This window comes from Bactrocera latifrons, unplaced genomic scaffold (genome assembly GCF_001853355.1).
Source record: "Bactrocera latifrons isolate USDA-ARS-PBARC rearing strain unplaced genomic scaffold, ASM185335v1 scaffold_117, whole genome shotgun sequence".
In the NCBI taxonomy this organism is placed as follows: domain Eukaryota; kingdom Metazoa; phylum Arthropoda; class Insecta; order Diptera; family Tephritidae; genus Bactrocera; species Bactrocera latifrons.
The window spans coordinates 1,024,166-1,035,978 of record NW_017534597.1 but is presented as its reverse complement, the minus strand read 5'-3'; the positions used below and the strand labels follow the sequence as shown (position 1 = coordinate 1,035,978).

Below are 11,813 nucleotides of genomic sequence, written 5' to 3'. Positions count from 1 at the left end.
CTGTGGAATCACAAATGGCGAAAATAACCAAAAATGCCGGTCTAAACGGTTTTAGATTACCACCCATTGCAGACGAAAAGCTCGAATTGTCGTGAGAMACGATAGTGACCCTTGCGCAGCTTCGTTCTGAATACTGTAGCAGGTTAAACTCCTATTTATCCAGAATAGACTCTAACCCYTGCAGTATTCGCCGTTGTCAATGCTCAAAATGCGCAAAGGATCATAAATCTTCCGCAAAACCTTACTCTCGTAACGTCGACTCATCAGATGTTATCATCTGCACTCTGCACCATATAGGAGGGCGGACCTGACGAGATCATTTGGTCTTTGTTCGTTGAGAAAGGACTTTACTTCTCATTTGCCTACTTAGTATGAAAGGTTTTCTGCTTTGGATTTTGAGTCTGATATTGTTGTTGTTTTTAATACTAGTTCCAAGATATAGGAAATTATCTACGACTTCGAAGTTAYGACTGTCAACAGTGGTGTGGGAGCAAAAACGCGAGTGCGACGACTGTTTGTTTGATGACAGGAAATGTTTCGTTTTGTCCTTGTTCACTTAGTTCACCTTGTCTGAAACTTCATTTGATTTCGAACGGCTCGGAAAGGTTCTTCCCGACCCTGGCGAAGCTTATGGTRTTGCACATCGTCAGTTTACACAGCCGCATTCGATTTGCGAGGATGTCAAATTCAAACAAAACGGCATAAAGACAACTCCTTTTCGTGCTATCAAAAGACTTTTCACGGATCTTTTCGGGGGTTCGACAAAAGTAAGAGAAAGCGGCAATCGTCATGGTTTTTTATTCTAACCCTAATCCTTGTGATGGATTAACTTATTGTTGTTCACAAATAAAGCATTCGACCACATTGGCAAATGAACCRTGTCCAACTGAAAGGCGTGTTGAGCTCACMCTCAACACGGCGGCTGGCGTTCACGATTTGTCGTCACCAATTACCACAAAGACGCTGGTGACGACGACAAAGTCGACGTCTGCCAACGCATTTCGAATTTCGAACGAATGCCAAGTGTTTGCTTTTCGCCTTCAGCATATTAACTTACTGCCTGCGGTGCTCATTCGTTTTGCAATCCCAATAATCCCGGCTCTAGCATGTAGTAGGACTACTATTTGTTGGCGGCATTGCTGCTGTGTCCTATTTACTTTGCAGTCATTTTGCTCTTTCAAATGGTTTAATGATTGTTKGTAACACTACAAATACGTTACAACAAACACGTTTAAATACGTACGTATACTCATTCATATTTATCTAAGTACATATACGCATATATATGTTTGTAGTGTATGCAACCTTTTCGATCTTTTTGCTATATGATAAAACAAGTAGTTTCCGCCCGTAGTTTCGGTCAAGGCTCTTCGATTTTCCTTCCTCCTGCCGCAATGTTGTCCGTTTGTTTTACGCTGTACATACACGTTAGTTGTAGCATATACATAGGCATGCATATTATATATGCACACACGTACTTGTTTCGATTTCGACCTTTAAATGCATGCGTGATATGTGGAAGCCCGAGTGCGGGCGAAACTAGACAGTGTTTTCTTGTGGTTTTGCCCACAGCTAAACTCGATCGGATTGGTTCGATTTAATAGGTTGATAGCTATGTGGTCATCCACAAATCAAAAGTGAATGGAAATTAAAAATTTGCGGTTTACATTATTGCTTCATCATATAAAATATTATAAATTATTAATATGGTGAGTTTCGACAATATGAGTTTTCGTATAAAACAGAAAACTGCATTCTAAAAGACCATATACTAGAGCCTAAACAGCTTCAAGCGAGTAGCGGAGAATTCGTGGCTAGCGTGAGCATTGCATTTCACTGACTCAGGCCATGCATTTCTGCTGCGAAGTAGCTGATCAAGTTAATCTCTTTTCCTCTGCTTCCACCAGCGCATACTGCGTCGAATACTCTCAGAGCTAGAGTGTTTTCATCCATTCGGACGTTAATAACTTGCCAACGTGGGCGCTGTACCTTAATTCCCTGAACTATGTCAATGTCGTCGGATATCTCGAATTTAATCAAATSCGATATTTGCCGTGGGCAATGCGCAAAGAACCATAAATCTTCAGAAGAACCTTCCTCTCGAAAACTCAACATATGTTGGCATCGCCCATGATTCTGAACCATATAGCAGGACGAGGATGATGACTGACTTATAGAATTTGGTSCTTATTCGTCGCCTTTACTTCTCAATTGCTTACTCAGTCCGAAGGTGCTACACCTCTTGGAAAGACTTAKTCTGCKTTGRATTACGAGGCTGACATTATTGTWGGTRTTAGTACTGGTGCCAAGATAGACGAAATTGTCTGCGACGACTGTTTGTTTGATGACAGTAGATATTTCGTCTTGCMCTCGTTGACTACGAAATCCATTTGCTTCGCTGGTTTGTCCAATCTAGAGAAAGYTGAACTAACGGCGCGGTTGTTATGACCAATGATATCAATATCRTCGGCRTAYGCCAGCAGCACTCTTATAGAAGATTTTACCTTTTCTATTTAACTCTGCAGCTCATATTAGTTTCTCCAGCATTGAATTGAAAAAATCGCACGATAACGAGTCGCCTTGTYTGAAAGCWCGCTTGGTAYCGAATGSCTCGGRGGAGTYCTTTCCGMTCCTGACKKAGCTTTTGGTGTYGMTCAACKTCAGTTTACACAATCGTAGTAGTTTTGCCATAATTATCGTTGATTTTTGCACATAATTTAACCATTTATATTTTTTTATATCACTTAATTCAATAACATACTAAATGATTACTTTTTTCCTCTCTTTGCAGGTAAGTCAATCCGACAATTTGATTGTATTGAGTATGTGATAGATAATTGTAATAATGACACGAGAGTAAGTACCATATAAATACAAAACAAAAAACAGATTTTGAATGGTAGCAAAACTGAGTTATTAGGTTTCAAGATAATTATAAACCAGTGAAGCAGTTTAGTGTGAATACGAGTACTTCGGAGTTCCAAGCCATTCAAATCAATCAAAGATACTACATATACGCGCACCATTACCCGACTACCCTAAATATGAGTATTGCGTATTTAAACAAACTCATTGCAGCACTACAATAAAGAGTTTTAAAGGAGTAAGTTTCTAAAATTCTCAGTATCTTGCTTTAAGAACTCGCGTTTTTCTGCTTACTCAGTTTGTTTCATTTTATTTCAAATATTTTTTACGCTATCGTTTAAAAAATGTAGATATTGAACCTGCTGCTTTAATAGTTGGTGATTTCAGTTTTAAATTCCAGTAATTTGTATTATGTTTTAAAGATTTTATTTTATATTGCATTATAAAATATGCTTCTCTTTTTTTTTTCCTTACTTTTTATGTATAATTTTTGCATATTTTTTATTTTTCTTTAGCGGCGAAACCATAGTTGATCATTTCCTCACCGAAGCCACGTAAGTGTTTTTCATTTTATTTCTTTAATTTTGTTATCCTCTTATCCCTTATACTTAATTTTGTTTTATTGTACAACTTTATTTATTATTATATATTTTAAGTTAATATGCACAGAAGTTTATTAGAATTATTTTTCCCCTCATAGTATAACAGATGTTTCACCAATTAAGCTTAAAAGGAAGGGCATATTTAACATAGCATGAGTACGGGTGTAAATAAYAATTTAAATTCTCGCAGCTTTCATGGACCAAAGTCGGGAAATTTTTTTTCGTTTTTCAATAGTATCTCTGACAGGTTGACCGATATTTTTAGTAATACGTTTGCAATAGGAACTGGGGTCACATATTCGTTGGAGATTTCAAGCGAAGCCAGGTCCTTCTCCACCTGAACTTTCAAASGGAGTAGAGATCTTCCTCTGCTTCCCCCGGCGGATACTGCGTCGAATACTTTTATAGCTGGAGTATTTTCGTCCATTCGGATGATATAACCTAGCCAGCATAGTCGCTGTCGTACCTTCTCTGTTTAGTGCTGCAGCTCGAATTATTTTCAAATAGAATTACATACATGATAAAAAAAAGTTCCCGGAAATTGCAAAAGAAACGCAAATATTTAGTTATTTATGAATATTTAGTTGGTTTTTACACAATTGCGGCTGTTTTCGACGGATGTTCTAACGCAAATGCCTCAATACAGGCGAATCGAAATCCTCGTTGAGAATCTGTCCCACGGGAACAAATTCATGATACACAAACCCCGAATATGGAAAGACAATTAGCATCGCCTTGATTTTTGAGTTGCTTTGGCGTGGTTTTTTTTAATTTCAGCTCATTTCTTCCCTACATTCCGATTATTGTTGACTTGTTTGCATGTCAAACTCATAAACCCATGCCTCATCGGCAGTAATAATGCTCTCTTTGAATGTGGGATTGGAGTTCACACAACCAAGCATATTCAAAGAGGCTTGTTTAGGGTACTTTTTTCCGAAAAAAAATTCAGCTTAATCAAGACGAGTMGAGCAAGAACGCTTTTCATTCCCAAAATATCCACTAAAATCATTCAAAAAATCTTGCGCGATAGTCGTCTAGCCATCTTAGCATCTCTCTAATGCTGGAATGCCGATTTTCAAGCACTTTACTCTTTTAACCTTCGGAACGAGACATGTCTTCAGCGATCTCTCAACGATCCTTCTCGATTTGTCACAAATTTCGTGTRCGGAATCATTGCGAATGTTGGAAAAGGCTTACGGTGATACACTTTATCTGAAACACAAGCCTATGATGGGTGCAAGGCCTTCAARGACGGTCGAGAGTTCGTGGAAGACCTGCCTTGTTCTAGACATTAAAAGAGTAACGTATTCTCCAAATTTGACTCCGTGCGCTTTTTTCAAGAAAGTTGCATAAAATTTTTTTTTTCCTCATTATTCCTCTATTGTACTTGGTACCCAAAATACAATTCAGAAAAGAAAGAAAACCGACAGTGATAAAGTGTAGGGACTGCAATGACAAATAGTTTATTTAAAATTTATTCAAGGCACACAATTAATATTTAACTCCTTTAGGCATTTCCGCGCTTACACAGCCCAGCCAAATGTCCTTTTCGCAAAGTGTAACCATGCACATGCTGACAGCAGCACAACATTAACATAACTTGGCCTTAGCCCGCAGTTGTACATATACACATATAGTATATATAGTATATAGCTACTTAATTGCAAATGAACTTGCGGTTAAAATAAGATTAATGCCTTGTCGTCTTTCTTCATTTACCACTCAACTGTATAATTAAGTTGGCAACACACAGAGAAGTTCTTCCTTGTTGCCTTTGCTGTAATGCTTTCGGTAATACTTTGCGCCAACAACACTACAAACGTCTGCTGCGCCTCGAGCTCTGAGTGGAACTCTGTATTATCCTGTTTTTTTTTTTTTTTTTTTTTTTTTTTTTTTTTTTTTTTTTTTTTTTTTTTTTTTTTTTTTTTTTTTTTTTTTTTGTTTTTTACTTCTTAGCAACACGTGCTTAAGTAAGTATAAGTAGATAAGTAAACAAGTGAAAATTATGCTTCTTATATGTTTGTATGTATATGCTCGCTGTCCGGTAAAAAGGAAAAGTTGAAAAGTTCTGGTAGGCTTCAAACTGCGGTCTGGCTGTAATCCCACACTTTTGTGTCATTTAAATGAATATAATGTACGTAAGGACGTTATAAGCTCAGTAATAGTGGTTAACCTTTTCATGAAAGCAAAAATACTTATAATATCTGATTGAAGTTGGCTGTTGTGCCAAAGTAATACCGTGAACTTTTTCTGTGACGTCATAAAGCAGCCACAATTCATTGTTTCACTGCTTACGGTGTTCTTTCTCCGTTTAATCTGTTAAACCTCTGTGAAATTCTACTTTACATAGATTTACAGATTTAAAATATACAAGGTAGGTTCCAGATTAAACAGGTCTAAAAAGAAAAACAGACCAAAGGGTTTTTTCGGCACTATCAATTTATTCAAAATAGTCTTCTTCTGCTGCAATATAGTTTTTTGCACGGTCCAAAAGCATGACGAACGAGTGTTTTAGCTTGTTGGCCGGTATAGCCGCCAGTATGCCGGTGCAAGCCTTTTSAATGGCCTCTACGTCTGCATAATGCTTTCCTTTCATGGGCAAATGCATTTTCCCGTAAACAAAAAAGTCGCACGGTGCCATATCAGGTGAATACAGGGAGTATTTAATGGTTAAAATGTGATTTATGGTCAAATAACTGGTCACAAGCGTCGAGTCGAATGTTGGATTCTGAGCGGAACAAACCGTGCACACACCTTTCGTAAGCCCACATGTTCGGTCAAAATGCAATAAATCATCGCAATAAACTTGTTTCATGAAAAAAAAAAGTTTTACCAATTTTACAACAAAGTTTAATGTTGTCTCTTTGTTCGAAGCTCACTTTCGCACCGATAACACAAACATGCTGACACTTAAAACGCGATATCTTCACTTCCAATCAATGAAATGTCACGAAATTCTCACTGGACAATCGATAAAGATAGCAGATTCTAACGCAGCAGTCTCCATATATGTATAGATGGCGCCACCAGAGGGCACTAGATTCAAAATTCCTTGATTCCTGTTTACTTTGGAACCCACCTTGTATTATTCTCGCTGAAAGTTGTTTACAGAATAACTAAAAGGAATGTCGTGATTTGTCACAATGAAAAATTAATGCCCCGTGTTCCGTTGCGAATTTCAGTCATAGCGTGCTTCAATTTGATGAGTTGTTGTCGGTGGCGTTCCCATTAATAGTTTCAGCCAGTCAAAATTCGATGCAAAACGACTTCAATGTGAAGAGTTTAAGCAAGYTTTTTGACTTTACTTCTCAGTTGCGTACTCAGTCCGAAGTAGCACCTGTTGGCAAGAGTTATTCTCCGTTCGATTTCGAGGCTGACGTTGTTGTTGGTGTTAATGCTGGTTCCAAGTTAGACGAAGATTGTACCTCCAAAAGTAGATTGAAGAAGTCGTACGAAAGAAAGTCGCCTTGTCGAAGTTTCAGTTTGGCAATGAAAGGCTGGGAGGGAACCTACCCGATCCTGACGGAGCTTTTGGTATTGCTCAATGTCAGTTTACATAACCGTATTAGTTTTGAAGGGACCTTTCGTGCTGTCAAAAACATATTTGAAATCGAGGAAGAGATGGTGTATGTCGATTATCTTTTCAMGTCTTTTTCAAGATTTGGCGCATGGTTTTTCCTATGTTTTTGATTGTCCTAAAGCCACACTGATAGTTCGATAATATCTTATGTGCAATGTTGAGGAGGCTTATCCTACGGTAGTTGGCGCAGATTGTGGGGTCTCCGTTTTTGTGAATTGGGCAGAGCACACTTAAATTCCAATCGTTGGGCATGCTTTCGTTCGACCATATTCTACAAAGAAGTTGATGCATGCTCCTTATCAGTTATTTCATCACATATCGACCCAAAACTCGGGTTTATCATGCTTGCACATCCCAAACACTGCTCCGGTTATTTAAAGAGTATAGTTATTTAAGATTATAGTTAATTAATATTCTAGTTCAAAGGGATGGATAGCAAACATTAATCTCATTGTTGGCAATTTCGACCACAAAAATGTTTGAGTTGTGAGATCACGTGGGTATACTATCATAGGCCCTGTACTCTATTAACATCATCGTTAGTGCACTGCCTTACTTTTTCGTGCTCCCTTTACGACTAATTCGCATTGACTTGTGTAAGCTTGAATTCTTTTCGGTAGACTRTGGGTTCTAGGTTCGCCCACTACGAAACATAAACTGGTTCCTTTTTTGTTATCTGTTTCTCGATTATGAAAGCTCTACGTGGAGGCGGCTAAGAATGTTATTATAAAAACATTTTTTAACTTTTTGTTTTTAAGACACGTATGTATATTTGTATAACGCTTTGAAYGGAAAATATGTAAAATTCGTAAATAACGTGCTTGGTAGTTTTTGTAAATCTCAGCACAACGCAATGCAGTAACACGCAAATCGCACATAATCTCTGACATCTATCAAGGTGACTAACGTAAACATTGAAGGGCGGWAAACGTGAAAGTAATAAACTTAATATACATATATGGTATACGAKTATGTATGTATATACATATACATAAATAGAGACACGTATAATGCCAACATTAAGGAGAGATCGACTTGAGAAAATGCATATAAATCAGCGGAAAGCTTTGCACGTCCTGCTTAATCAGATACCGGATATTTGCACCGTTAGCAGTCGTTGGTTATCTGTTGCTTTGGKGGTTCCAATTCACTACAAGCGTGGCAAAAAGTAATGTAAGGCGAGACATTTTCATTTATTTATTAAGATGTGAGATAAATAATAAGTTTTGAGTATAACTTGAAAAGTGTAAAAGGCACAAGTTGGCAAAATTTTAATTTGCAAAAAAATTGGTTTTTACCTAATAACTTTATTGCTTTAATATGATTAAAAGGTCTGCCGAAAGTAATCAAATTTTAGGAAAAGTGTATGCTCAATATATTCTAGCTGTGCGAATATGCCACAAGTKGTTTGAAGGATTTAAAAGTGGTGATTTTTGACTTGAAATAAGAAGAGCATCCTAGGCGGTCAAATCATTTGGAAGATAACAYACTGGAAGCAATACACCATGAAAATTGCTGCAAAACACAAGAAGAGCTTGCCGACGCTTTGATTACTTCAGCAGCCATTTCAAAACCTTTAAAAGCACCGGATACATTTTAATTTAAGGAAAAATGGATGCATGGATTTSAAATGCAATTTTGCATGTCARAAATGCGCTTTGAACGTTACAAMAAGAAGTCGCTTTTGMATGGGATTGTGACTGCTGATGAAAAATGGTTTCATTGCGGCAACGTTAGACATCTAAAGGTCATAGTATGTGAAATCACAGCCAAAAGCAATGGCAAAGCCCAATATCCATGACGTCGACGTAATGCTCTACATTTGGTGGTTTCTCTTCCTGGCATGTTGTATTATGAGTTTCTAAAACCCGATGAAACCATTATGGGGAACACCACCGACAAGAACTCATCAAATCAGACCAGTGGGCTCAAATACTCAGGTTTACATAATTCGTAACAATTTAATATTAGCAATCTAATCTTAATAATATATGTACATATAGTCTGTCAAATTATGTAAAGTGGAATAAAATAATAAATACCAGCGTCACGTGTTCTTTGAAAGACGCCAACTCGTCGCCGATTATACATACATCAAAAGAGGATGCTGACTTACGTAAAACGAACCCGGCAACAATATAGAAATAGCAAATAAACATACACAAACAACACATACAAATTTTAAGTGACAGAGGCAGCGATCTAAGCGGTGCGTATGGCAAGATAAAAGCCRAGGTAAAAAGATTTACARCACGCAAYAACAAAGCAGCAAATTCATTCAAAGTTAAATGAAATATAAATGACCTTCTTTCTTTCTTCCTCGCTTTACTCCTTTTGGCATTGTTGCACTGTTCTCGCACGACTCAAGGTAATCGACGTCAGAATACATGAAAAGGGATTTACTTTAATGATGACAACAAAAACAAAAAACATCATAAACAACAACAAATCGACATGCATTATTGTCGGGTTGTCGGYTTAGCAAACGACGCTGATATCGAGTTCATTTTTAATTAAGACACTTCAAGCAAATATGAATCTGTATAAAAAAGGCCATTGTAATGCGCACGTTAGGTCAGTTTTGAAATCTGCACGAGAGAAAGGACATACGTAAATATRTATTTGTAAGTGTAAGTGTTGTACTTTTCTTAATGAAAGTAAGCGTTGGAGAAATTTATTATTTTTTCTTGTTTGTGTTTTGTTAAAAACGCGTTGGCGTAAAATACACTTGCAATTTTTTGCGTTTGAATTGAAAAATATTTAGTCCTAACCGAAAATTCATATCAAATATATGTAAAAGACTTTACCACCGCAAATCTATAGGTCGATTTTATATTATGAAAACCAATGTACCTGTCTCTTTGCTCTAGGCTTTCTACATCATATCTATAATAGGAAGATGTGTTCAAAATATTGTTATAATCATAAAGAAGTTAACTACGTATTAAATTAATATCTCTGTAAAAAATTATTKAACGCAGCAAATTGTAAATATTATTAGAATGGGGGAAAATATCAACATTTTTGAAAGAAGGTTCTGTGGACATAAAAAATCATTACAGCAAATTGATCCATCAGTTTTTGAGATACTGATCTGAAATTGTGCGCACGCCCTTTTCTCCCTAAGCAGCTGCTTATTATTTGAAACCGCCGATATCCGACCACTATAGCATATAGCTGCCATACAAACTGAGCATTCAAAAATAAGTGCTTTTAAGGAAAACTTTTTTATTTGACAAGATATCTTCACGAAATTTAGCATATAATATTTGAGGCTGCACTGCAATATCGGTAGAAATTTTTCTGATCAGGCTACTTAGTATATAGCTGCCATACAAACGGGACGAWCAATATGTACTTCTTTGGAAAAATCTTTATATGGGAATCTAGAATCGGTGAGGCCGAAGTTAATTTATTTTTTAATTTAAATTAATTTTTGTTAAATGTTCATACTAGTTTTGTTTTCTTTTGTAATTATAATTACAAATTTATGAGGGCTGACAAGTCTATTTCATCCCCTCACTAACTCATCATCAGTTGACAACTCCAAAAAAGATTTCTCATGAAGTCGGTTATTATGATGCTTAGTWGTTTCTAATTAAAATACATGTATCAACCTCTAGCGATTTTTATTACCATTCTACATTGATCTATGCATGACTRAGACATTTATGCGCAGCAATTGCATGATGATACAAAAACTGCTGACTTCATTCGACAGCGTTAGACTCTGCCTTGCCGACGACAAAAAAGTTGCAAAATACTTTCGTCGTCATGGTTAACCTTCCATACACAGATTCACGAGCCATTACCAGCCATTGGCTTACCGACACATTGGCTTAACAAATACTTTTTACTTTGTCATTCTTTTAATGTGATTTTCCGGGCATAATCATTTTCTGTGTGTACGCAACGCATTCGCGTTTTTATGCTTGTTTTCTACTCAGTATGTATCTCGTAGTACTCATRACTTTATACGTTAGCGCATCACGGGGTAGGGTGTTAAGCCAAAATGCTATAAAAGCTTATCATTTCGTCTCTCACAATAATCGTGTGCAGCTATTCTTACAACATTCACATCATTGTCCAAAATGGTTTCGTACGCGATCTCCCAAAATCGCACATTTACAGTAAAAAAAAATTCAAAGTTACACCAATTGTCCATTTACCGGTCGTTTTGTTGGCCACTGCGTATGCGCAATATTTTTTCCGGTGTAATGCACTTTGTTATAGCAGCAGCACAAAGTGCGGAACAGTTGAATAGCTTTCGTATAAATAAAATCAAGTAAATATATATAWATACTATATATATRTGCATTCTTTATTTTCTACTCAATATTGTAGTTATTATAGCTAACTGTCTTTTCCAGCGAAATGTAAAATTGCTTGCTCCTAAAGTATGCGGGTGGRCATTCGCATTTTATACAAAGAAAAGTTATATTAAAATACTAACTTTTTTTTGCTCTATTCTATAAATAAGAGAAATCGCAATATATTTCTTTTTTTTATTATTTGAACTTTTCAAATTGAAACAGTTATACGTGTGCATATATCTAAATTTGATTTATACTTTGTTTTTAAGAAGCCTTATTATATGCATCGTGCAATTTACGAATTTTTGTTTCAGATTTTGGCATACTTAGCCTATATTTTATATGAAAATTATCGATTTGATCCGTCGCCACAATAATTTCACTTCATTTTATTTAAGGCGTAAAACACTGACTTTTTTCAAAAATGTTTTTCTCATTTAAAAAATATAATAT

The 11,813-nt window shown here is 36.4% G+C and overlaps 1 protein-coding gene across 7 annotated transcripts in view; it reads left to right on the top strand.

Annotated features, from left to right (window-relative positions):
- Positions 1–3,380: 3,380 nt before the first annotated feature.
- Positions 3,381–11,813, top strand: part of LOC108978092 (synapse-associated protein of 47 kDa-like) — a gene marked incomplete at its 5' end in the record, with an annotated part of 41,991 nt that continues 33,558 nt past the window's right edge. For all 7 annotated transcript variants that reach the window (XM_018948223.1, XM_018948220.1, XM_018948218.1 and 4 more), the window contains 1 exon segment: positions 3,381–3,419. In XM_018948223.1, the coding sequence (XP_018803768.1) occupies positions 3,381–3,419 (39 nt within the window).